The sequence below is a fragment of the Castanea sativa genome, chromosome 5 (assembly GCF_040712315.1).
Source record: "Castanea sativa cultivar Marrone di Chiusa Pesio chromosome 5, ASM4071231v1".
Taxonomy (NCBI): domain Eukaryota; kingdom Viridiplantae; phylum Streptophyta; class Magnoliopsida; order Fagales; family Fagaceae; genus Castanea; species Castanea sativa.
The window spans coordinates 78,127,283-78,155,279 of record NC_134017.1 but is presented as its reverse complement, the minus strand read 5'-3'; the positions used below and the strand labels follow the sequence as shown (position 1 = coordinate 78,155,279).

Sequence of the window (27,997 nt, the reverse complement as noted above, 5' to 3'; positions counted from 1 at the left end):
CTTCTGCGAAATTTCCGCAGACAGACTTTATTGTTGAGTGGGAAACTTCTCATAAACTTCCCATACCGCGTTAACTCTTTTTGTCATCTTATCCTGTCTCCTTCTACAAATAATCTCCATTGTCGAACAATTCAGCTTTTTTGGCAAATCCTTCTCTCCATCTCTAATGTCCACAGAATCAATTTTGTTATTTCCGTCGGTTTCGGCTGATTAGTTACTTCCCATTTGGCTACAGCTGAAAACAGACCCAGCGTCTGTGTTTCATAGTTTTCCTTTTTTTTTTTTTTGGTTGTAATTATTACTTTTTTTTTTTCTTCTAATTTTATCAACCAAATAACGCTCAACAACAGCGCGTTCATTTCGCCGTAATTTTCGTCCTCGTTCTGGTTTCCTTCCGTTTTCCGTTCTGATTGTTTCCGCTGTATTCAAATCTCTCAACTGATTCTTTCTCCAAAAAAAAAAAAAACTCTCAACTGATTACCTCTCTCTGCGTCCGGGGCGGTGGGCCCCGCTTATAAATTTCTCTTTTCTCTTTTTTTTCTTAGGGATTCAGGTCGCTGCTGCTGCTGCGAAATTTCGGTAGCAGTGTGCCATCTCTCTTGCGACAGGAAAAAAGCAATATTTACCATTATGGCCTCAAGTGATTCAAATAATGGCACGTTTCAACAGCCATCGGGAAATACCAACAATCATTCTCCCAACAACCACCGCTACCACCGTCACCACTTTCACGATGAGGAGGCCGCCGGCGGCCCAGGCTCCGCCAAGTTTGGGGACTATGAATCGTCGGGGGATCCCTTTGACATTCCGCAAACCAAGAATGCCTCTCTCGAGACTCTTAAGCGATGGAGGGTAATTACATTACAATACAATGCCATTGTTTATTTATTTATTTATCTATCTATATATGCATTTAGCAATGTAATTTTTTTAGGGATTTATTAATACACGTGTTTAAAGTCGCTTTCACACACCGTCTTTTTGAACCGATGATAAAGAACAATCGTCATGGAGTTCAGGGGCAAAGTTAGGATTTTTTTGTTTGGGGGCCAAATTTTGGTATTTATATATTAGTTTTGACGCAAGATAAATTATTGTACATATGCTTAAATGTATTTATATAAAATTAACAACTTTTAAATATGTATATTCGTAAGAAAATTTTTTAGGGGAACTTAAAAAAGCTATCTAGGCTGATATGTATAAAAGCTATCTAGTTTTATATTAAACATGTACCAAAAACGAATTAGAGAAAATAAAAACTACCTTGTCTTTATAACTACTAGACCAATTGACAAATTTTATTGGTTTTTAAGAGCATTATTGGACTAACTCAAACATTTGGAGGGGGGAGGGGAACTTCTATTTTTGTAGCTAAATATTTAAAGTTTTAATACTTATATATAATATAAAATTATTTTATAAAATTTTTGTGTGGGGGGGTGGGGGGGCATGACCTCCCCAAGCCATGCGCTATAGCTCTGCCTTTGCATGTGTATATTGACTTGATGATAAAAGAGCAATCTTCATGGACACCATAGGTTAATAAGTATGGGTTTGAATCCTGTCTACTTGTATCTTGACCTGGTGATAAAGAAATGTTATTATTGAGTAATTCTTTAAGTTAATTGTGGATTCGCGTATCTTAGCTTGATGATTAAAGAGAAATCATAGTTTACTTGTGGGTTCGACTTTTGTCTACGCATGTTTTGATTTGATGATATAGAGAAATCATAGCTATTTGCATGGGCATTCTGGAAGAGAGATGATTAAATTTCTGAAATTGTGTTGGTTGAGGCTACCTACCAATCGTTTTTCCCAAACTCCGTAGAAGTGGGAGTTTTGTGAGCCTTTTGTGAGCCTGTTGAAGTGGGAGTTTTGGGAACAACCGTTATGTATTAATTAAAATATCAGAAAAAGTGGTAGATTTGAAATATGGAAGTGGCTGGTGTGGTTGGTGCTTAGATGTTGGGAGGGTCTCTAATGGTGTGAGCCTGTTGAAGCATATTTGGCATGGGGACTACCTTATATTCTGATTCGAGGCGGGGGATGGCATAAGGGTCTATTTTTGGCATGATTGTTATTGTGGGGACGATACTTTTAAGAGCAGATACTTGGAGCTCTTCATGATAGCTGGAAATAAAGATGCTACAGTTGTGGATTACATAGATGTTTCAAATGGCACTGTGTATTGGGATCTGTTTTTTCCTACATGCAGTTCATTACTTGGAATCAGAATCTGTTAATCTTTTCTTTGAATGTATTTTTTCAACGAAGGTTTACCAGGGTTTTGTAGACAAGGAAATTTAGGCATTTTCTAAAAATCGTGGATTTAAAGTCAAATTTTATTATAAGATTTTAAGAAGAGGGGATGAAACATATTTTCCCTGGAAATCAGTTTGGCATGTTCACTGCGCTCCTCATGTGGCATTCTTTGCTTGGTCAGCAGAAAACGGTGAAATCCTAACAACTGGTAACCTGAGAAAATGAGGTATCATTATTATAGATTGGTATTGTAGGTGTAAATATGATGGGAGTCGGTTATCCTTCTCTTCACTGGGAAATCGCAAGAGAATTTTGTTGTCTTATTTTGTGCTTGTTCGGGGTGTGTTGGGTAATGCTGATGACTGTTCTTGAAGTTATGGCTTGCTGGAAAGGTGTGTTTGCCTATTTGGTAAAAAAGAAAGATTTGAGGGATCATTCTGCAGGTGAAGGTTTACAAAGAATTAATGCCTTTTTACTGGAATATTTGCTCCACCCTGACATCAAGTTTCTGCACTATCTTGTTTTCCAATACGTTCATTATTGCTCAAACACTGATGTCTGTTTTGTATTCTAGTTCTCATCATCTTTGGGCATTGGTGTAGCTTGTGGTACTTGGTCTTTTTTTTTTTTGATAAGTAATAAAACTTTTATTGAGAAAAAATTGAACATAATGTTCACGATGGTGAACACTTTGAATAGGAAGACAAATACAAAAAGATCAAGAGCTAAAGGAAATAGAAACTAAAAAATCAGATGCAATAGTACAGTTCGTACACCCCCAAACATGAGCCCAAAGAAATAGAGTACGAAAAAGGAGACATTTTAGATGATCTAATGTTCTTGCATTGTCTTCAAAAATGTGGGCATTTCGTTCTTGCCAAACTAATCACATTAAACAAGCCAGGACCATATTCCAAATGGTTGAAAGATGCTTTCCAAACCAGTTTCTCTAAATAAAGAAAAAGGAGCTAACTGACCTTGGCATTGCCCACTAGATCCCAAACACTGCAAACACTTCACACCATAAGGTGTGAGTGAACTTACATTGAAGATGAAGGTGGTCTACTGATTCCCCATTGTAGCAGCATAAGCAACACCTATTAGCCATAGACTGACATTTCTTAATAAGATTATCAATGGTGAGTATCTCATCATTAGTTGCTGTCCATAAGAAGAAAGACACCCATTTAGGCACCTTAGTATGCCAAATACACTCCCAAGGAAAGGTATCAGTGTTAGGACTAGATAATAGCTTATAAAAAGAGCGCACATCAAAAATATCAGACTTTTAGTCAATCTCCAGACCAGTTGATCATCCCCCTCACCCCTCGGCATAGAGGAATAAATAAACTCAAAAAAGGAATAGACAGTGGCTGCCTACCAATCTAGAGGACCATGACGGAACAGCTAATTCCAGTGCCTACCTCCTTCTGAAGTAGATACAACCAAGTCAGAGACCCATGCTTCTTTAGATAAAGAGCAAGCATACATAGTAGGAAAGAGTTCCTTCAAAGGAGTAGGCCCACACCATTGGTCTTATTCCAACTGCATATGCGAAATATATATTTTTTTACATGCTGTGGTTTGTTTGACTGTAGCTTTTAGGTTATAGAAACATTACGTTATTTTCTGCTTGGAATTTGGACTAAGAGTGTTTTGGTCCTTTACAGCAAGCGGCATTGGTGCTAAATGCTTCCCGCCGATTTCGTTACACTTTGGACTTGAAAAGGGAAGAAGAGAAAGAGCAAAGAAGAAGAATGATTAGATCCCATGCACAAGTCATAAGAGTAATGTTTTTAGTGCTAACAAACATTTTAATTTATTGTTTTGGACTCTTATTATTTCTAATCAATGAATACTTTTTGTTTTAGGCAGCAGTACTTTTCAAACTAGCTGGAGAAAATCAAATTGGTATATCACTCTCTGGAAGTTCTTCAGCAAACTTCAATTTTTTTTTTCTTATTTGGCTAATATGTTCTTGATGGTAGTTGTTAATTTATATGCTTCTAGTTGGAAAAATGATTTGTGGTTTGCCTTTCATTTCTTATTGATGTACAGTATATTATAACTTATGGCATTTACAAGAACTGTGGAACAGAAATCTTTTGCATTTATGCAAGGAGCAGAGATAGAACTAGGGTTTGATGAGATATATGGGACAGATGCAAGAAGAATTATTTACTTGCTGCTTCTTGTGCTGCATACCTTTATCAATCCTTTTTATTGATAGTGCTATCTACAAAATTGTCAATCATACTTGAACTTCCTGTGTGTAATTTGTGTGACTATTTTAATGTCTTTGCATTTAATACACCAATACATTATTTATGGTAGCTTTTAAATGAGAATGCCGATGTTAGAACCTTTATCTGTAAAGACCACGTACCACAAACAAGCTATTGCTAATTTATGTAAATGATGCATTTCTGAAATTATCCAGACTCTATTCTACCTTCACTTTATTGTACTACTATTGGAAATTAAGATCAATAATCAAGTGGTAATTTCTTCTTTGTGCTTAGGTGGTTTTACTAATTAATCTGTGTGCTATTATGTAATACAGTTGACCTAAGATTGTTATAACCCTAGATTTATATTTGATTTTCTTTTTGTTCATATGATTCAAGTTTTTCTTATTCTAATTCTGAACTTGTGTTTGAATCATTTAGTAATAGGTCCCTCAGCTACACCTCCAACTCCAAGTGGTGATTACGGAATTGGTCTTGAGCAACTTGTTTCAATTACCAGAGATCACAATATATCTGCTCTACAGGAATATGGAGGGGTAATTTGTTTATGAATTGATTTTGCTTTGTTTATATGATTCACTCTTGTAATAATCTTACATCAAGCAATGGTCACATCCTTCATCAGGTTAAAGGTTTATCACAATTGCTAAAAACAAATCTAGAGAAAGGGATTACTGAGGATGAAACTGACTTGATAAAACGGAAGAACTCATTTGGATCAAATACTTATCCTCGGAAAAAGGGGCGGAGTTTCTTGGTATATTATATTACCAGATTTTGCTTCTCTTATTTATTGGCTAGATTTTCCAGTTAGTAATATGTAGCTATTCCTTTAATCCTGTGCTTTTTCCTGCAGAGGTTCCTTTGGGAAGCTTGGCAAGATTTAACCCTTATCATCTTGATTGTAGCTGCTGTGGTGTCATTGGCACTTGGAATTAAAACAGAGGTGTGTTTGGTGTTTTTATATATATTTTTTATAGATCATTTTCATTGTAAGGAGTGTCAATTCATGGCATTTGTTTTTTGAAGCATCCTTATATAGGTTCTAGGCTGTTGTGATTTATATTTCATATCATGTGGAGTATGACCGTGTCTCTAGATGCAAGCAAGGTCTTAAACTTTTGTGGGAATCTATCTGGATCTGTGTGATTTGGAATTGATGATACTCTTTGGTATGCTATGATACTGTATGAAGCCACTAAGGTGACACACAAATTTACCACATCAATGCACAGTTTGACTTTATGTGATTTTTAATCTGAAAGGCACTAAAGATGCAACTGCATATTTACCTTGTTAATGCCCCAAAGTTAGTTTTGTTCATCTTACCCTAGAACTACATATGCTTCGTTATGAAAAATGTTGGAGGTCTCTAAAGAGTTTGTTGTGCAAACAAAACTTGGGGTTATAAAAAATGTTCAAGGTTAGCATCTAATGGGATGTTCAGATAAGCACCCAGCATTTTATACTTCCAGTTAAATCTTCAATTTGAGGAATGTATAAATTTCAAGATGCAGCATTTCTATGCAAATAAGGTGATACCTAATACCCAACTTGCACAATAGGAAGATTTTTTTGGACCTCTTCCACTGGAAAAGGATGCTTATTTTATAATATGATTTTATATTTTGTCATAATCAAACTCGACTAGTTTGTTCTTCCCCCTCTCCTACCTCTATTCACTTGTCTTAATGGTGCTTGTTCATCTGGTTATCTTGCCATGTTTTTATCTCCATTTTTTTTTTTCCGTTTGTTTTATTACTATTTTTTAACTGAGGTATTCTCTATCTTGTATTTTAAAATTCCTCACAGGGTGTGAAAGAAGGATGGTATGATGGGGGAAGCATTGCCTTTGCTGTATTTCTTGTTATAATAGTCACAGGTACGGAATTTGATCTTATCATTGTTTCCCTACTTGAATTTTTCCATTGATTGCCTCCTGGATGGAAGGTTACGGATTTTGTGGAACTTACTGTTATGTGAGTTCTAAAATGGTTCCTGAAATTGTGCACTTTGTTTTCTTTCATCCTTTGACATCCAAAAGCTCAAACTCAGATTGAGCTTTAATCTCAACTAAATTTGAGAATTTCTTGACATCCAAATTGAGTTTGTATGATGTTTTGTTCTTGTTAGGGGTGGGGAAAGCATATGCATATAATATTTTCAGATTGACTTGACTGGTAGGTCCTTTTTGTGTCGGTTACAGTACACAAATTTGTAATAAGAGTTGCAGGCTTGCCTGAACCTGTCAGTGTAGTTTGGAGCTCTTCCTATTTTAAAAATGAAGAAATTTTGGGTTTTCCTTTATATCATTTTGTTACCAGGCTACTGATCCTTTTTCCTCTTTTGGTAGCCAGCTGTCAGTGATTATCGACAATCGCTTCAGTTTCAGAATCTAAATGATGAAAAGCGAAATATAAAAGTGGAGGTGTGTACTGTTATAGTGTGAGATCATTGATATTCTTTTTCAGATGCTTAATTAATTATATATATTCGAAACTGTGTGTAGGTTATTAGAGGTGGTAGAACAGTAAAGATCTCAATATTTGATATTGTTGTTGGTGATGTTGTCCCTCTAAAAATAGGCGATCAGGTGAGTCACTTAATGATTTAGTTATTCTTCCGGAACATCAAATTGTCTCTCTTACTCAAATTACTTGTTTGGGTTTACATAGGTCGCTGCTGATGGCATCGTGATTACTGGTCATTCTTTGGCCATCGATGAATCTAGCATGACAGGCGAAAGCAAGATTGTGAGTGATTTTTTTTTTTTTGATAAGTAATAAGACTTTTATTGAAAAGAATTGAACATCATGTTCACGATGGTGAACACTTTGAACAATGAACCAAATACAAGAAAATCAAGAACTAAAGGAAATAGAAACTTAAAAATCAGATACAGCAGTACAGTTCGTACACTCCCAAACACGAGCCCAAAGAAACAGAGTATGAAAAAGTAAAGATTTTAGATGTTCCAAAGTTCTCGCCTTATCTTCAAAGATGCAGGCATTACGTTCCTGCTAGACTAATCACATTACACATGCCGGGACCATATTCCAAATGGTTGAACAATGCTTTCCAAAGCAGTTTCTCCAAATAAAGAAAAAAGTGTTCACTGACCTTGGTATTACCCATTGAATCCCAAATACTGCAAAAACTCCACACCATAAGGTATGAGAGAACTTACAATGAAGAAGAAGGCGGTCCACTGATTCCCCATCGCAGCAACATAAGCAACACCTATTAACCAAAAACTGACCTTTCTTAATAAGGTTGTCAATGGTGAGTATCCCATCATTAGCTGCTGTCCATAAGAAGAAAGACACCTGTTTAGGCACCTTAATACGCCATATACGCTTCTAGGGAAAGGCATCAGTGGTAGGACTAGATAATAGCTTATAAAAAGAGCGCATATCAAAAACACCCGATGTAGTCAATCTCCATACAAACTGATCATCCCCCTCACCCCTCGGCATAGAAGAATAAATAAACTCAAAGAATGAGTAGACAGTGGTTGCGTGCCAATCCTGAGGACCATGCTTCTTTAGAGACAGAGCAATCATACATAGAAGGAAAGAGTTCCTTCAAAGGAGTAGGCCCACGCCATGGGTCATGCCAAAAACTAACACGGCTACCCTCCTCCACATTATATAGAATCTGGCTAAAGAACTTCTCTGTTCCTACTTTAATACTTCTCAACATCCCACACCCGTGAGTGATTTTTAAATTCTTGTGGTTCATTTATTCAATTTCTCATCCTTAATATTCTCAACTACAACTTCTCTTTCAGGTTCATAAGGATCATAAAGCACCCTTTTTGATGGCGGGTTGCAAAGTAGCAGATGGCTTTGGTACCATGCTGGTAAAATATGTTGTGTTAATTCATTTTGACTAATGTCCTCACAATTTGATGATTTTCATATGGTGTTAATTAAAGCATCTCACATGTATGAATAATATCATACAATTGATTTTATCCTAGGTACTACATATTTTATATTGTTGTGTACTTGGTATATTACAAATTAATTCCTTATTTTACTAACAAAAAGAATTTCTTGCACTTCATGTCTCAAGAATTGACACATGTAGTTTCAATAACAAATTTCACCTTTACAGATGAAGCTTCACCTTTTTAAAACTATTGTAGGTAACTGGTGTTGGAATCAATACAGAATGGGGATTGTTGATGGCAAGTATCTCAGAGGATACTGGTGAAGAGACGCCCTTACAGGTGTCCACCTCAACCCCCCCTTTCCTTCCTTTCCTGAAGCCCCTAAAAGATATTACTTTGTCAATACCTTACAGAAATTGGTGTTTTACAGCCTAACAATATCTTAAGGTGACCTGTATATAGGTGCGCTTGAATGGAGTTGCAACTTTTATAGGCATAGTTGGGCTTTCTGTAGCTGTTTTTGTGCTTCTTATCCTTTTGGTGAGGTAAAATTGTTGTCATTAAAAGCACATTATCTAGTCTCCCCACTTATTATTTGTCTCTTTTTATCATCCCTACGCATGTGGCCAATAAAATTGAGAGGTTGCAACGGAATTTCTTGTGGGGGGACTCTAAGTTTCATTTGGTGGGATGGGACAAGGTGTGTGCACCTTTTAATAAAGCCTTACTAGGGAAGTGGTTATGGCGGTTTGGGATTGAGGAGACAAGGCTTTGGAGAAGGGTGGTAGCCCTCAAGTATGGGGAAGAATGGGGGGGGGGGGGTTGGACGTCCAAGCTAGGTAGAGGGGTGCATGGGTGTGGCTTGTGGAGAAGTATCGGCATGAGATGAGAGGATTTTAGCAAGAATATTCGCTTTGAGGTAGGGGTGGGGGATAGAGTGAAGCTATGGACAGATCAATGGTGTGGGGATTCTCCTCTTCAATTGACTTTTCCGAGCGTGTATGAGATTGCATCTAATAAAGAGGCATTGGTGGCCTCTTCTCTTGAACGGTTGGGGATAGAGGAGCGGAGAAGTTGGGATGTTCACTTTACTTGGAGACCAAATGATTGGGAAATAGGTGGTGGGATGATTTTCTCCGTACCTTGGGCTCTAATCTTCCTCTACTGAGAACAGAGATTGTATGCGATGGAAGCTGATAAAGAATGGGAACTTTGATATTCGTTCGTTTTACAATAAGTTGAGAAACCCCTTGCCCATTATGTTTCCTTGGAAATGTGTTTGGAAGGTTAAGGCTCCTCGGCATGTTTCCTTCTTTGTGTGGACTGCTGTATGAGATAGGATCCTTACAGGTGATAATTTGAGGGGTAGAGGGTTGGATTTTGTTGACTGGTGTATCATGTGTTGCAGTAATGGGGAGATGGCGGATCATTTGTTATTACATTGTGGAAAGGCTCATTGGCTGTGGAGTTTGGTGTTTAGATCTTTTGGGTTTTCTTGGGTCTTGCCTAGCTCGGTTGCGGATACTCTATTCGGTTGGTTGGAATTGGCCTGGAAAGCATTTGTCTACCATTTGGAATTTTGCTCCATTATGCTTGATATGGTGTCTTTGGAGGGAGTGAAATAGGAGGACATTCAAGGACATAGAAAGTTCGGATGATCAGCTTTTGGCCTCTTTCAGTGGCACTTTGTTTGACTAGTCTAGGGCTTGAGGACTCACCTTTAGTGATTCTCTCCCTATGTTCCTTAGCTCTCTCCTATGTACTTTATTTCTTTATTTCTTTTCTTTTTTTAATCTTTTTACTCTCTCTCTTCCCTTTGTATTTTTCTCTCGGCCTTATATTTTTCTGCATAAGGTAGTGTTCTTGAATATATATCTTTATTACCTATCCAAAAAAAAAAAAAATTGTTGTCATTAAATAGTTCATATCCTATTATTAGAATTGAATGCCATCTCACCAGCTACAATATGATCTGGAATTTCAGATACTTTACTGGACATTCAGAAAATCCAGATGGAAGTCCCCAATATGTCCGTGGTGTGACTAGTGCTAGTAAAGTAGTAGATGGAGTCATTAAAATTTTTACTGTTGCAGTAAGTTCAGTTTCTGGATATTTGTTGTGGTATTTAATTTAAATTTTTTTTTTTTGGTTTTTGTTTTTGGTTGTCTTATGTTACTAATTATGGAATCATTAGGTCACCATTGTGGTTGTTGCTGTGCCTGAAGGGCTTCCTTTGGCTGTTACCTTGACGTAAGAACAAGCTACCATTCTGTTTCATACTGTAACCATAATGGAGATGAGGCTAATCTGTTAATATTCGTATTCTCTTTGATTCTCTTTGTAATATTGTTTCTGTACTTCAATTCTATGACAGCCTAGCATACTCAATGCGGAAAATGATGGCAGATAAGGCCTTGGTAAGTAGCTCTTTAAAAATTGTATTTATGTAACTAATTAAAAAAAAAAGTATTTATGTAACTATTTCTTTTATTCTTTATTGTTTAAATCAAATTTTACGATTGTCGTGCCTTTTATTTATGCCTTTAGATATGCAGGTGCGTAGGCTTTCAGCCTGTGAAACTATGGGCTCTGCAACAACAATTTGCAGTGATAAGACAGGAACATTGACACTTAATCAGGTGTGCTCTCACTCGCAAGCATTAATACCCCATAGGAATGGTGACCATATTTAACATGTCTCCTTTGGATATATAGCTTGGTTGAGTATAGCTTTCAATAACCCCAGGAAAGATATTTCAAACCTGTCTTGGATATGCCAGGATATGCTGCTTATACATTAGTGATTTGGAAAAATGGACTTTGTATTTTCTAAAATCTAAATCTTGGTTAGATGTAAGAAAGAATCAGGTTCATTTGGTAAATAAATTACAAAAAATATAATTTAAAAGGGGATGGGGCATAAAATTAGATAACAAAAATGAAAAGATAGAAGTGTTTCTTTGAAACTTTCACATTGTCATAGCAAATTCTGGACAGTGTTGGGAGAGAGAGAGAGAGAGAGAGAGAGAGAGGATACTGTCTAGGGGCAGTGCCCTATTAGGAGTTGGACCATTTATGAACCCAGACTATTCAGAAAAATTTAGCAGCATTAAGGATATATTCCCAAATTTCCTGGATTAATGAAGAAGAATGATTTCTGTCTTTGACTATATTTGAGCAGTCAATACCACCATGTTGATGAGCAAAATTCCAGGGCTTTTGATAAAAGGATTCATACTTTTCACTTGGTCATCACTCCTAGGAGAGATCTCCATTATAAGAAATGACTTAAATTGTTGCCAAGGTCCACTTTTTTACCTTAATATATTGTCATTTGTTCTATCTGTGCTAGTCTGCTAGATAAACTCTACATTTTCTGTTTTTCTCTACAACTTCATTTTTAGGGCTTTTTTTATAATTTATTATTATTATTTATAATTATTATAACTGAAGCAATTTTTTACATCAGTTAGTCTTCTTATATTATTTCTCATAGCTTTACTGGGGAGGTCATATGTTTATTTCAGAAACTTATTATGCGCAGCTATTAATATATTTTCCTCCTGTTTTTGTGCAGTTTGCATTGCAAACTCCTTAAGTTAATTTATAGAAGACCTGCAGTTATCGAGATCTGTCTAATTGCTCTTTTAATTTTGTCTTTTGCATTACAGATGACTGTAGTTGAGGCTTATGTTGGGAAAAAGAAAATAAATCCACCTGATGAATCTTCACAATTGCATCCTGTGGTATCCTCTTTGCTGATTGAGGGCATTGCGCAAAATACCACGGGCAATGTTTTTCTGTCTAAGGTTAGTGTGCCCTTTTATGTCATGACAGTAAATTTCTTACAATAACTTAATTTTTTCCTCATACTGTATCTGGGACTCTTTGATAATGAATTTGTTGATTCTTAATGTGGTTACCCATATAGCATCAAATTATGCCATTGACTTCCTTTTCTTGAGCAGGATGGTGTAGGTGTAGAGGTTTCTGGTTCTCCTACTGAAAAGGCCATCCTTTCTTGGGCAGTCAAGGTATCAATGTTTAGTGTATCTAGAATCTTCTTCTTTTTATTTTTTTAAGTAGTTTTACATATGAAGTTCATTTTTGTATTCAATTGGTACCGCAGTTGGGAATGAATTTTGATCTTGCGAGATCAGAGTCGATGATTCTGCAGGTCTTCCCTTTCAACTCAGAGAAAAAGCGTGGTGGAGTTGCAGTAAAGCTGGTAAGTGGTTTATCCTGAGGCTCATTTTTTGGCTTAGTTGATTGCAAGTTTTAAACTTTGCTGTATTTGTGTGATGAGGAAATATAATAATAGCTTATAAAAATACAATTCTGTATGTCACTTAAATTGGAGAAACCCAAAGCAACCCTGTGATATGATATTTTGTGACAGAGCTGGACTGTCTTGATCATTTCACTATGGTTGCCTATCTCAACCCAAATGTCAGCCCAGCAAGTCTTGTCTGCTCTTAGATGGTTTTGGGTGTAAAAAGAAAGTGGAATGCTCAAAGTTTTGAAGGGCGTCAATGAACTATTATAAACTTAAAATTAGTGTTCCTTCAATCTTTGTATGAGTGGATGCAAGCATTAGGCTCTGTTTCTTTTTCATCTCTTCTAGACTTGATTGTTTTTTGTACTTTGAGGCCTTGGTTTTGCTGTACTCATAGTATACTTCCTGTGTAGTTGTGTTATACAATTTTGATCTTAATCAAATCTGTTATTTATCACATAAAAAGAAAGAAAAAAATTTACTTAACATGGGATCTTTTGTATGCTTGAATATATGCATGTGGAGATATGTAGAGATGCATATCCCTAGAGCCATACAAGGCTTCAAGAAGATACCATTTGCTTTCAGGCCTTCTCATTTTTAGTAGAGACTACTTCATAAAACATCTGATACATGAAAATTGTGATGGAATTAATTTAAATCACTACTCAAGCCTCCAAATGTGAAAATAATCTTTTTCAAAAGTTCATGCTTAAAAATTTTCATAGGTCTCCAGTGTGAGGTGAATAGAGATTACCACTTAAGCCAACTGGTATCTTTGATTCTACATTTAATTTTGGCTGAAACTTGGGTAACTCCAGAAGTGGGGTAAACTTCAGAAGTTCATGGAAGATTGGAGAAGATTTCAAGTCATATTTTTAACTAGGATCATTGCATGTTGAACTTGTGGTAATGGTTATTTGTAAGCATGCCATAGACTGCCTTCACTTTATATAGACTCAGCATCCCTCTCCTTTTGCATAAATTACCTATTACTAATGAGATTCCACTACATATATTTTATGGCAGAATGACTCTGAAGTTCATATACATTGGAAGGGAGCAGCTGAGATAGTTCTATCTGCATGTATGGGGTATCTTGACTCAAATGGTTGCTTACAGTCCATTGAAGAAGAGAAGGTAAGGACCAGTGGTTTGTTGCTGACAATAATACTTCTTTAGGAAGCTTCTGGGAGGATAAAAATAAGGGGACTCTATTTTATAATTGATATAAATCTAAGTAAATTTAATTTATATGTACGTGAACTATGGTTTTTCATGTTGGTATCAGTCAAAGTATTGATGAACCTCTATAATCTGGGCACAACTTGGTCTTAATAGGCAGGTGTGATTTTCATAAACTGTATAGGTCATAAGATAATATAAGATATTGCTACAGAAGATTGTCATGGTGATGTGAAATAATATTAAAATTTTGACTTCTATTCTAAATAAATCTTTTAATATCTTGTTGGGTAGAAATGCTTAAAGGTTTTGGTATGAATTGGTTATTATGCCCATGCATTAGGTATGTGACATTTGGTACACATGCTGGTCTCCATGGGATGCTATAAAGTGTTTTCTGATCATTGAGATAGCTCATGTGGGACATTACCTTTATATCATGTGTCTCTTGGACCATAAATCTGAGTGAGACTGTTGAATATGATGTGTTGCATGAAATGACTACTATTAGCCAATGTGTTGAACCATGATTTGAAAGATATCATTCTCGTTGAAGGTGAATATTGTTTAACATTGTGTACTCGATTGTAAGTAAAAATTTGGTATTATGCCTTCAATTTCTTTTTTGTAGGAAATTTTCAAGGAAGCTATTAATGACATGGCTGTGAGAAGCTTGCGATGTGTTGCCATTGCGTACCGATCATATGAATTAGACAAAGTTCCTGCAGATGAGGAGAATTTAGCTCAATGGGCTTTACCTGAAGATGACCTTGTTTTGCTTGCTATTGTTGGTATAAAGGTAAACATTAAGAAACAAGATTCTCAAGATGCCTTGCATTATTGTCCATGATGTTTCTGTCATGAGAATGAATGACTCTATTGCTAATAGACTGGCAAAACTTCAGAGAGATTTCGTGTGTGGGGGGACTTTAGAAGAGGGTACTTGGATGGGATCATTTACTAGATCAACAGTCTTGCAATGGGGGATGGTACTTGGATTTGATTTTGGCTTGAAATATGGTTTGGGGACTCTTGTTTAAAAGATGCTTTTTCTAAACTGTTGTGATTGGTAGTAGACAAGAATGTTTCTATAGGCTCTTACTTGAGTAGTGTTAACAGCTGGAATCTTCAGTTTAGCTGGCCAAGGGGAGGATTGAATGTTATGGAAACCTTCAAAAGCAGAAAGGTTCTGTGTCTGTTCTTTGTATGGTGGTTGAGGGGTTCTACAGGGGTTAATTTTCCTTGGAGAAGTATCTGGTGTGTTAAGGTGCCTCACAAGGTTTCATTCTTTACTTCGGCACTGGTGTTGGATAAAATATTGCTGTGGATTATCTTCAGAACCAGAATATATGATTGTAGGCTGGTGTTGTAAGTGCAATAATGGTGGAGAATATGTTAAGAGCATTGTAGCTCAATTGGCACCTCCTGGTGTTTCCAATGGATACATCCAAGGTTCAAATTTCCCATTTCCCATTGTAACTATCAAATTAAAAAAGAATAGTGGGGAATTAGTTGATCATCTTTTGCTTCGTTGAAAGATGGCAAGAGATAAATGTTTGGAGTATGTTGGGTTATGCCATAGACTGCATTTTGTGTTGATTTGATCAGAGTGTAATGGTAGTACTTTTGATGGTTTTGAGTGCCCAATTCATGTTATCAAGTAATCCTTGCTAATATGTTTGTTTGAGTGGATGGTTGTCTTAGGCAACATCACTCCTGTTCTTTCCTAGAGTTCTTTGCTTGCAATTGACTAATTTCTGTTTATGGGAAAGTCTTGTGTTGAGCATTTTTGTTTTGAATGAAGATTCCCAAACATTTCTGATGTATAAGGCTGTTGCTCTTTGTAGTCATGGTAGGAAAAAGTTATGACCGTAAGAATGTTTTTCAATCATATCCCCTGATCTTGAAAAATAATTCAAATTAGTAGGCTACAATTGTTAGTCTTTGAATACTTTGCATTTGCAGCAGAGAGATATGAAAACGATAAACTACCTTTTTAAAACTTGCTTATATCTCAATCAGTTCATTACACTTTTGGTACAGAAGTCAAAAGTTAAACCCAATTGTTGGTAGAGCTCACTATGCATGCATGATGGAGCATTATGAAATTCATTTACCTCATTTTCCTTCCCCCTGTTCTGGCTTGCTAAAAGACACTTATTAAGAATCCAACTTTTTGGTCATCAATTTATAAGTATAAGAATCCAATTTATAAGTATAAATTGTTGTTTTATTTGGAAGCAGTGTTCATCAATTATATTTTGTAGCTGAATAGTTTATTTGTATATGCTTTTATATAACAGCACCTGATTTATGTGATCTAAATTCTGTTATTGCTATTGCAGTAAGGCATGGCCTGACTCTTCTTTTATTATTGTTGTTGTTGGTGGTGGTGTTTTGGTCTGAACAATCAACTTGTTCTTTTTGACTGCATGTTGTAGTAATACCATATTCTTGGGGCTTTCTATTTTCATCCAATGGCAAACTCTGACTTTGTTATACTCTTCACTTTAACTAGTCCTTTTGACTACATGCAGGATCCCTGTCGGCCCAGTGTCAAAGACGCTGTGAAGGTGTGTCAGAAAGCTGGTGTAAAGGTAGCATGTCACATTTTTGGTCTAATATGCAGTCATTACAGCATGATATATTTTTATGATGTAAGGGTAACTGGAATGTCTAGGTCATATTCTCAGGCAGATCATACGGTGTCTTAGTTTGTAGTAATGACAGATTTGAATCCATATGGGAAGCAAATTTTAGATCTAGTTTCTTACATATGTTTGACTGTTCAGCAGTCCAAAAGATCAAATGGCTAAAATTAAAATCAATGAAGTTGTTGCAATTTGATATCTTGCTATCATAAAAGCAAAAATTCCACATTTTGAGAACTACCAAAAAAAAAAAAAAGCCTCTATACAACCCCAATAGATTGGAGTTACTTTTGGCGTTAGACCATTAGTAAATGCTATAGTTAGTGGATTAAATAACTGGCAAAATATGAGTGAAAGTGCTAGAGCTTGTTTTAATTAGACAAACCTTTAAATAGATAACAATATTTCAATGTAATCATAGGGAAAGAAAAAGTTAGACCATCACCTTCTTCATTCTTGGCTATGAGGAAGTGCTGGTGATAGTGTTCAATCCTCTAATTTAATCTTCCTGATTTTTTATTTATTTTTCATCTATCTGCCTCTCTCTTTTATAGATACTTTTTCTATCCTAAGGATATGTTTTTCTGATTGGGGATTGGTTAATGCTGGAGCAAGTTGTGTATTTCTGATGTTTGACCACATAACTGGCGCTATGCATTAATCACACCATTTCTGAAATTGTGGTGTAAATTAAAGCAATTTGTATTCATTTGAACTATTGGACTTGGATGCATATTTTCCTGTACTAAGTAATAATCTCCGCCTTCCACAATCTAATGCTCTAAAAGATTAAAAAGTATATGCAAAGCTGTCAAATTAGATAAACGTTTGCATCATGCATTTATCCAACTTGAAATTAATTTTAAATCAACTTTGGTTCATCTATAAGGGGTCCATTGGTAGGGCCTGTGCAATTGTATTGTATGCTAAGAATATGCACTACAATGAGTATCTACCAATGTTGTTTAATGATTATAGTTATATATTTCCATGAGATAATTTCCATTATGAGGAAGGTATCCAAAAATGACCAGTGGGAACCATTTTTTTCTTAACATATAGGTAAGAATGGTCACTGGAGATAATCTTCAAACAGCAAAAGCAATAGCTCTGGAATGTGGAATACTTGCTTCAATTGAAGATTCTGCTGAGCATAATATCATTGAAGGAAGAGTGTTCCGCGAATTTACTGAAAAAGAAAGAGAACAAATTGCCAAGAAAATCACGGTATGGCTTTAAAAGAGTGATTTTTCTATGTTTATGTGCATTTACTATGGACCTTCACTAAGTATGACTTTGTCCTCTATGGTGATTACAAAGTCCTAGAAATGTTTCTTAAAGGTTTTGGTTGATAGAAATATATTAGGTGTTAATTTGTAACTGATGTATAGGTAATGGGGAGGTCTTCTCCTAATGACAAGCTCTTGCTCGTGCAAGCACTTCGTAAGGGAGGAGAAGTTGTTGCTGTAACGGGAGATGGCACCAATGACGCTCCTGCACTTCATGAGGTTCGTCTTTATTTATATTTTGATTTTGGAAGCTTTGACCCCTCTATCATTGCGTTTTTCCTTTCATTTTAAAACACATGGGCCAAAGTGGTTTGTGTAGTTAATGCAACTTTGACATGTATTTGCTACAATGTATATTTCAAAGTGTACATTATAATGTGACAATGATTTCCTAGTCATTGTTGACCACATTTTTACCATTTGTACTTTAGGCAGATATTGGTCTTTCTATGGGCATTCAAGGAACTGAAGTTGCAAAAGAAAGCTCAGATATCATTATCTTGGATGATAACTTTGCTTCAGTTGTAAAGGTTAGTAAGCAAATTTTTTTATTTAAATGAGCATGTTGTAAAATATAGTGTGTATTTGTATTTGCGTTTGTATTATAGAGGGCTTTTTTTTTGGAGGGGGGGGGGGGTTGGGGTTGGGGGGATTGAATTATACGTGTTATTTCAATCCGAACCACTTAATGCTTCTGCTTTCTGTTAAATGTATTTGGTGCTGCTTCAATTGCATTTGGCTATTTGGAGATTAGGTTAATATGAAATAAACTGTATAGCTCCTAAAGGTTCTACACTTCCATTTCTAAGTTACCATCTATACAAATCTAAACAGAACAAGATGCTATCTTTGCCAAATCTCAAGTTTCTCTTTCTGAATACTCTTTGAATGGGCATCGTGCATAGCAGTGATGTAGTCTTTTTATGTTTTCTATGATGGAGTTCCTAGATTCTTTACACTCCTGCCATTGATACAACAGCTTTGATCTTTTTACTTCTATCATAGTATTTCCTAATGCTATCATCCAATCTTACATATCTTGTAACAAAGATTGTTTGATCTTATGGAATGACCATTCAATCCATCAAAAATTCTCCTTATTCACACATGCCAAAGAGTCCACAAGATGCACAAAGGAGTTGCATTTTAAGCTTTAGAATTTTGGTGATTCTAAAGCTTTTGTGCCTCCTGTCTAATTTAAACTACCAGAAATCTTTTGATCATATAAAAAGTGGGCTTTTATTTCATGAACCAGACTTGATAAGAGTTAGCAAGATTTGAAACATCGATTACTAAGGAGGACAAGGTTTATATTCTAATAATGAGATCCCCAAGTGGGTTCTTGCACCTATTCACTGCAATTTCCATTGCGTTCCTTGCATTACTGGTCTGAGGACTTCCCGTAGAGTCATGACTGTTATATGGAAATTGCATGCTCAGTGATAAGATTGTTCCATGTTTTTTAAACAAATATGCAGGACATGGAACCCAGCAAATGAGAACTTTAGCATGTGAAATTTCTTATTACATTTTCTACAGTATGCCTGACATGGAATTAATAACGAAAACTGCTGCTGACATTAATTTGAAGCCCTAATATATCAATGGGCTATAGTGTGAAGGCTCTAGCTTCAAAGCATGGTTGTGAAACCCAGTCAAGTCATCAATATGAATGAGGGTTCAGGGACTGTTGGGTCATGGTTGTATGGAAAATTTTCTACGTTTTATGTTTTATTTTTAAGTATATGCTAGAACTAATAAGAAATTAATGACTGCTTATATTTAAACCATTTTTTAAATAGGAAATAGCATTGAAAATTAATCTAATAAAATAAATATTCAAAATATAGTTCCCTTTTGGAATGTCCAAAATATAGTCCTATTTGAAAAGTCAATGAACACTGACAATATTGATAATTTTTTAACTTACCATTTACTTCATTTAAAAAGTCAATATCCCTCTCACCGGACCTACATCCTTCTAGGTTGATAACTATCCTTGGAAGCTGTCTACTTTCATGGAATCTGGCTTTCCACAGAATCCAATATGAATTTATGAGATTAAATAAGGAATTTAAGATGATTTTACATTTGACCATTAACCATTGCAACCCTTTTCTGGTCTTGGGTCCGATTGTGCTAAAATGTGAGAGACCAAGCACTTGGATTAAGGCTTAGTTGAGTAACCCATGGTTATTGTAATTTATACTGCTTTCCTAGAACAACTTGAGAAGTAATTTGTCAAGGAATAATAGGAAACTCTGACATGAGGATTTGCACTTTGTTTAATGATATGTACTTCTCTTTTTTGTAGTTGGTATGGGCAAGAGTCTTATATTGAAATCTTTCCCAGAATTCATATTTGTAATTTATGTCTGATAATTTACTCTGTTCATTCCATGTAGGTTGTCCGCTGGGGGCGTTCTGTCTATGCAAATATTCAAAAATTCATCCAGTTCCAGCTTACTGTTAATGTTGCAGCTCTTACAATTAATGTTGTAGCAGCAGTGTCCTCTGGTGAAGTTCCTTTAACTGCAGTGCAGGTTTCGCTTCTCTCTCTCTCTCTCTCTCTCTCCAGAAGATGGTGAATTTAAAATAATTTGTTATGACCTTGTTTTGTAGTAGACCTTATGTCACATATGTTGGAACTTTCTCAAATTTGATACATGTGGGTAGGACTAAGAATCATGCAATAGAAGGTCCAAAATATCCACAATTGTCAATACTTGGGTGTGGGCTTTTAAGAAAATGTTTCTCATGAATTTTTTTCTATAAACTGACAAAATATTCATGGGTTTTCTACTGCTGCATTATTAATACATAACCATGGGGCTTCAACACTCAATCGGTCCCTTCATTATGAAAAATTATCTTATGAGATGGTCTTATAAGACATCCCTCTCACAACATGTGTGGGTCAGAGAGATGTCTTATGAGACCGTCTCATGAGATACCTTCTCCTTTATTACTGCATTTTCTCAACTGTAAGATGATTTCTTAATCTTACTGCATTGATGTAACAGGGATGGAACAGTTGACATTTTAAATTTGTATATGTTACCCAAACCCTTCCTAGATGAAGGAAAATGTTTCTAATCTTTTTAGGTGAAAATGATAAATTTTTGTGAAAAATATTTGAGCATCAAGAAATTTTCTCTTCTCGGGGAGAAGTTTTTGACCATCACTCAAATATTTGAAAAGATCGGGACTCAGTATTTTGTGGGTTGTCTATGCCCTCAAGGCATTGGATTAATTATTTACTAGCAGTTGGGAAATTTTAGGAATATAGCATTTGACTGTCCCTTATTGTTACCAATTGTGAAGTTGATGTGTATGTCTTCTGGGCACAGCTTCTATGGGTTAACCTTATCATGGACACTCTTGGAGCACTTGCTTTGGCTACAGAACCGCCAACAGACCACCTTATGGATAGAACACCAGTTGGCCGAAGGTTTGCACCACTGATCCCTGTTGATTGTGCAGTATCATATTTGCATTCAGTGCTCTTCAAGTTTTGTAGTATGCTTTCACTCAATGGTACACATTATGGCAATTAGCTTTATTTTTTATAGATGTAGGTTGCTCTTATACCCGTCAGGGTGGGCCTAGTGGTTGGAGGCTTGGGATGAGCTGTAAACCCAGACATCTTGGGTTCAGTCCCCACTAGGAGTTCTCCTGGATTGCTTGATACACGGTTCTGATAGGTGGGGTCGTGTATCCGTGGTTTACTCTCCACGGGTGGATCCAAAGGGTTTTGCCTTGGTGAGGTTCCATGTCACCAAAAAAGAAAAAGAAAAATGTAGGCTCTAGTTCTTTCAAATTTCCCCATGAAAATATTGTACCCATTGATCCTCTACAGCCTTTTTGAACCTAAACAACTCTCATATTGACCAAAATGTTTCTTCCCTTTGCAGTAATGCCATTTTCTACTTTTTCTCTGTCAAACTCTTGTTCTGTTGGGTACTTGGGTCTGAAAGAGCAATATGTTCTATAATCTCTATTACTCTTTACAATTCCTTCCATTTTGGGTTAAAGGAAGCCATTATTAGACTTTGTCTATGTCGAATATCTCTTCCTCCTAGTTGCAGAAATAATGCTTGACTAACTTTTGGGAAATTGAAAATTGTTTATTCTGGGTGCAATTTACAAACCAACGAACCACAACATGCTTTAATTTTTTTTTTTTAAATTGTTTTTTTAGGGATGGGGTTTGGGGGGGGGGGGGGGGTTGGCACTGGGACAGTGGAGGTCATGTGAAGGGCATGAGGGGTGGACAATGTGGAGGGGCATGAGAAGAGAGGGTTATGCATGCAGAGTAGTCAGCATGCTGTTCTTGTGGCAGCAGAGATGGTGAGTGGGTTGGAGGAGGTGGGAGAGAACGAGTTTAAAGAGAAAGGGAAGCTCAAAATTTATTTTCATCTTCAAATTTGAACAGCTGTTATTTTGTACTACTGATGGGAGAGAATGAGAATAAAGAGGAAAAGAGTGATCCAAGCTCTACATTTCTTACAAATATTTTCTATTGTTGTGATTTCTTTTGCCATCTTGGTTATATTATTTTGTTTTGAACTATGTGATAGTCGAAGGTATTCTCAGTGCACAAACCTCCCATTCTGCGGGGTCTAAAAGCGGTCATGATAAGTAGCCTTACCCCCAATTTATTGGAGAGGTTAATTCCTAGACTCAAACCTGCAACTTGTCACATTTGGTGGCAAGCACTTGTTGTTGCACCAAGGCTAGACCTCTAAATTCAAATTATGTTGGTACCTAGAGGAAAAAAGAAGTTATAGGTTGATTTTTCTTTAGGAATGTATTATGACCTAGGTGTTGGATAAAATATTTGAATTTAGTTTAGTGATAGAATTAGGCTTCCTAGATAGATTAGTATTGTTATTTATTTGTATTCAAATTAATTCCTATGTTTTAGGATAGTTCCTATATTTTAGGATTAGTTCCTATGTTTTATTATTTGTTGATGAGATTATTTCATCTTGGCTATTTATGTACGTTAAATGCATTAATGAGAATTAAGCAGAAAATTAACTCAAAAAGTTTATTCTCTCTCTCAAGTTCAAGAGATTGGTCTTTTTAAATTGACTAACTATCTATCTTATTCGGTAAACTATCCCGGTTCACAACAGAAAGACATTGTAGTCGAATCTTCCTGCAAAATGTTTGACTTTTCAAATAGCCATGAAGGGTTCCTCTCCAGCTAGAGTGGTGATGAGTAGCTATCTATATAAAAGCTTTGAAAGCCTCATTCTGTTTTTATTTTTTATTTATTTTTTACATTGCTTTTCGAAAAACCATTTTAAGTAATGCTTATTTTTCATAATTCTCTGCTTTGAAAGACAGGAAAAAAACTCCCTGCTTCCCCTTTACTTCTAATGTTCTTCCCTTTTATTTTTGTCCATTTTTTAGCTTCACATATCAATAATAATTCAATTTTAAGGGTTTTGTGTGCGTGTGCGTGTGCGTGTGCGTGTGCGTGTGTGTGTGTTTGATTGAATCACTTTTTGATTGATATGATATGATGTGGATTAATGATCTCATGTCTGTTTTCTTAGGGAGCCTCTTATAACAAATATAATGTGGAGGAACTTACTCATACAGGTACCTGTTCTGTTCGAAGTAGTTTTTGTTGGAATGTATAATTAAAGAAAATGGGTATCTAGCTTTATAAATTGTTGCCATATTATTCATAAACTTGTTTTTGCAGGCTGTTTATCAAGTAGCTGTCCTCCTTGTCCTCAACTTCGCGGGCTTGAGTATTCTTCGGTTGAATTCTCTAGATAGGGAACATGCAGTTGATGTGAAGAATAGTTTGATATTCAATGCATTTGTCCTCTGCCAAGTAAGTAGGCGATTTAATGAAACTAGTATATACCAACTTTATGAGTCTGCTTTTAAGTAAAACCATCAGCTTCAATATTTGTCACTTCAATTTCATAAGAGATCATACTTATCAAAAAAAAAAAAATCATAAGAGATAATAGGATAAAACAGGATATGCATCATATGGTTTAGTGTGTGAGAAATGCCAGTTGAAACTTGAAACACCCATTACCATTGAATAGAAAATCTTCAAATAATTTTAAGCTGATTTTTCATTGTCTCTTTTTTAAAAAAAAGTTTTTAGGAGTTGATGTTTCATTTTGTTCAATTGCTACAGAACATTAGATTTGTTTGAACATGGCCAATGAACTTCAGCTAAAATAATACATCCTCTTTCCATATTAATGGGATGGAGGGTGAGGTGGGTTCAAGATCCATGGATGCATGTGTAGCTTACCAATAAAAAAAGGAATTTATAGACCAAGAATTGAGTTCTGGAATCACATAGAATTCATACTACAATTGAATGGCAGATCTTTATACATAGAATTTTTAAAGAAAATAATTTTGAACTTGAAAATTGACCCAAAAATTAGGGCAGGAAAATAGAAAGTTGTCAGCCAGTCTAATGGTTGAGTAAACAAAGAAAAAAGTTCATCGCAAAATTAGTGTCAAGTTCCATCTGAAATATTATAGTACTATTGATTGTTAAATATGGGGTTCAATGATGTGAAGAAAACTAAACTTCGCCAAAGTGTGCAGTTTCAGTGAGATCTTATTAATATCTGTTCTAATTTTATCTTCAAGTCTTTTTTTATGTTGCGAACCACAGTTTGCTAATTGTTCAAATTACAGATTTTCAATGAGTTCAATGCTCGTAAACCAGATGAAATAAATGTCTTCAGTGGAGTTACCAAAAACCGCCTTTTCATGTCAATAGTTGGAATTACCTTCGTACTTCAGGTGATTAGCCATTTTGATTGTTTAACATGCTTTTATTTTTTGTACATGCATGTTTACTTGGTATGAATAATGATAGTCCTTGCTATTTTGTAGATACTCATCATTGAATTCCTTGGAAAATTTACGTCAGCAGTGAAACTCAATTGGAAGCAATGGGTTATATCCATTGCTATTGCTATAATCAGGTTAGTTCAGTCATTCAAAGTGGTCATTCATGATATCTTACGAGTTTCTTTTTAAAGCCATGTGAGTATCTTGTTTTGAATATCTGATTTTGAATCTCTCCATGCATCCTATACTGCATGTTTAGCAATAAAATCATTTCATAATGGTTCTAACTTCTAACTTTAGGAAATCTGTTTATGGTGGAACAAAATAATTTTCAATGTCAGCAAGATTTGTGATGTTTTCTGAGGATTTGCAAAACTGGGCTCTTTTAACTTTTTTTTTTTTCTTCGGCTAATTAGAGAATTCTGATTAATTGACACCAGAAATGAATACAAAGAACACACTAACTATACATCAAAAAGCATACAACAAAAGAAGTATGCTGTTCTATCCCCAATGCACTAACCAAAACAGGTGGAAAAAACACAAGGAAGCATAAAATGATTTTACATTTGTTCAAACTAGGGAGCAATTTCTTTTTTTCTTGAGCAATTGTGCTTGTGGTTGGAAGTTTACATGCAAGGTACTAAATGATTTACTTTTATTCCTAAACTTTTGCCTTTTACTTCTGACAGCTGGCCTCTTGCTGTGCTCGGGAAGCTTATTCCAGTTCCCGCCACTCCGGTCTCCTACTACTTCACTCGGCCAATCCAACGATGGGGAGCAGCAATCCAACGATGGAGAGCACCTCGTTATGCACGTAATAATGCAACGTGAACAATAGTGAAGTATCTGTTCATTCTGTGTCCAAAAAAATATCTAATAAGTCTATTATTATTATTATTATTTTTTTTTTTGAGAATGTGACAAGTTATTATATTTAGAAATCATTTGTAAAAGAGTGATATTTATTACCCATTTTAATTTGCACAATTTGTCTTTGGAAAATTATTAGGTGTTTTCGGAGTACCATAAATGCATACTCTTTTTTCTCACATAAATGGTGGGTCCCACAATGAATTTAATTAGTGAGACTCACCATTCATGTGAGAGGAGGGAGTGCACATTTATGTTATTCCGAGAGTACACAATAATTTTCCCAAGTCTTTTGGGATGTGTAAAACTATGTGGATTAGCTTGTGGTAGTTGTAAAATTAGCATTCTTTTGTTGTATTTGGAGTGTAAATGAAAAGAATTGTATAATGGATTGAAATTATTTGAACTGTCTTTAATCTTTGGTATCATTTTGCAAGATTGAGCCATTGATATACTCACTAAAGCATTGCAAAACCAACACTTAATTTGACTTAAAACAAAACAAATTAGGGGAAAATGGACTTTTGGTTCTTATATTTTTAGTCAATTTCTATTTTGGTCCTTACTTATCTATTTTACCGCTTTTAATTTTTTTTTTTAAAAAACGCGTTCCATTTTAATCTTTATCATCATTTCACTAACGAAAATTGTTGATGTGGCAAATAGAGTGTAATATTGGCATAGTAAATGCTAACGTGACCATTAAGGTAGTATTAAATTTTTTTTTTTTGGTATTTAAAATATGCCATTCAGCATTTTAATATAAAATTTTAAAATAAAGAATTTCTAATTTATCAATTTTAATTTAAATTGAAAAAAAAAATTTACATTTTGAATTTTAAAGATTGAGATTTTTAAAGTAACTTTCTCAATTTCTATTGAACTTTCTTGGCAACCAAACACAACATAAAAGTCAAATCTTAAAAACTCAAACAAAATCTCCAAGCTCTCTCTCTATGAAAATCCCAAGCTCTCTCTATACAAAAGTCTCCAAGCTTAAGGTGAACGTGGAGGTGACTGAAAGTGGGTTTCGGTTGAAGGGACTAACTAAAGGCAAGCTCTCTCTCTCTCTCAACCTTGGCCAAAAACCCAACTCTCTCTCTAATTGTTAAAAAAAAAAAAACTAGGTTTAGGTCCAAAAAATATGGGTTTGTGTTTGGGGCCGATAAATCTGGGTTTGAATTTTGTTTGTATAATTGCTGAATGTCTTTGGGTTTTGTCTCTGTATAATTGTTGAAAAAAACTAAGTTAAGTATTGGGTTTGGGTTTTGAAACTCTGCCTATGTAATTGTGGGCATGTCTTTGTGTTTGTGGGTTATGATTTTTGTTGACCTAGGTTTTCACCTTATTCAAATCTGGGTTAGTAAGGAGGGTTAAGGTTCGGTCAAGGGGGGTTTTCTGACAAAAAGAGTAAGGTGTGCTAGGTTAATGGTTGTGGGTATTTTGTTTAAATTTGGGTGAGAGTTGTGTTTGTCGTTGGTATGCTTGAGGGATTGAGCTGGGTTTGTTAGAATTTGTGGGTATTTTGTTCTTGATTGTATTGATTAAACTTACGAATTTAAATCTATTTTTTCGTTTAGATAATTTGGTTTATGTATATATGTGGATTAAATTTGTTCTGCAAGATGTTCATTTATGATTTTTTTGGGTTTGATTTTCTTGTGTTCTTGTGTTTGATTTTCTGTGTTTCTGCTTGTGTGTTCTTGATGAAGAGGATGTTAGATTTGAATTCATGTGTTGTTGATTTTTAATTCTATTTTTTACTTTTTTTAATTTGTTAAAATTGATAAATTAATTTTTAAAATTCTAAGTTAACGTGGAGCTGACGTGGCATTTATTAATTGCCAAATAAATTTATTATTATTATTTTAATGGCTACGTCAGCATTTTTTGTGTCAGTATTGTACTCTATTTACCATATAGGATATTTCCATTAAATGAGTAACGGTAGGGACTAAAATATAATTTTTTTTTTTTTTTCCATTTAGAGACTAAAAACAATAAAATAAAAAAGTAAAGACCAAAACAGAAATAAAGTCAAAATATAAGGGGTCAAAAGTGCATTTATGCCTACAAATTAATCAAATTATGGTTTTGTTTCAATTTGAATGACTTTGCTGCCAGAATTAAATGAAAAATGAATCATCTGTATACAGGCAGCCTTTGAAATTTCACCAGGGTGTGTAGCGTTACTTTATCATCAAGAAATGATTGTAAGATTCCGTATTCCAATGTGCATGGGAAACCCAGCACTCACAGTTTCGATGAACGATATGAATAAATATAAATGTCTTGGTAGCGTGGGACGTTTACAAGGCAGTTATTTATTAAAATGAAAAATATTTCATATTTTTTTGGGTGTGAAAAAGCAAGTCAATAGGGACAATAGTTTTCGCAAATGAAACGCCCAATTTCTTTATCGACTACGAACTATAATTTTAAGTTTACAAAGAACTTGTGATTT

The 27,997-nt window shown here is 35.2% G+C and overlaps 1 protein-coding gene across 1 annotated transcript; it reads left to right on the top strand.

Annotated features, from left to right (window-relative positions):
* The first annotated feature begins 5 nt into the window (after nt 1–5).
* Nucleotides 6–25,961, top strand: LOC142636448 (calcium-transporting ATPase 9, plasma membrane-type-like). The gene is made up of 33 exons (XM_075810684.1): nt 6–852; nt 3,936–4,052; nt 4,137–4,176; nt 4,935–5,050; nt 5,140–5,271; nt 5,371–5,460; nt 6,327–6,396; nt 6,872–6,942; nt 7,024–7,107; nt 7,190–7,267; nt 8,305–8,376; nt 8,665–8,748; nt 8,872–8,954; nt 10,394–10,502; nt 10,605–10,660; nt 10,785–10,827; nt 10,966–11,049; nt 12,082–12,219; nt 12,379–12,444; nt 12,540–12,638; nt 13,716–13,826; nt 14,503–14,670; nt 16,409–16,468; nt 17,585–17,749; nt 17,914–18,030; nt 18,243–18,341; nt 20,217–20,354; nt 21,162–21,262; nt 23,379–23,424; nt 23,531–23,665; nt 24,502–24,609; nt 24,703–24,794; nt 25,353–25,961. Exons 1-33 carry the CDS (start codon nt 631–633, stop codon nt 25,492–25,494), a joined length of 3,336 nt encoding a protein of 1,111 aa, XP_075666799.1. The 5' UTR covers nt 6–630; the 3' UTR covers nt 25,495–25,961.
* Nucleotides 25,962–27,997: the final 2,036 nt, after the last annotated feature.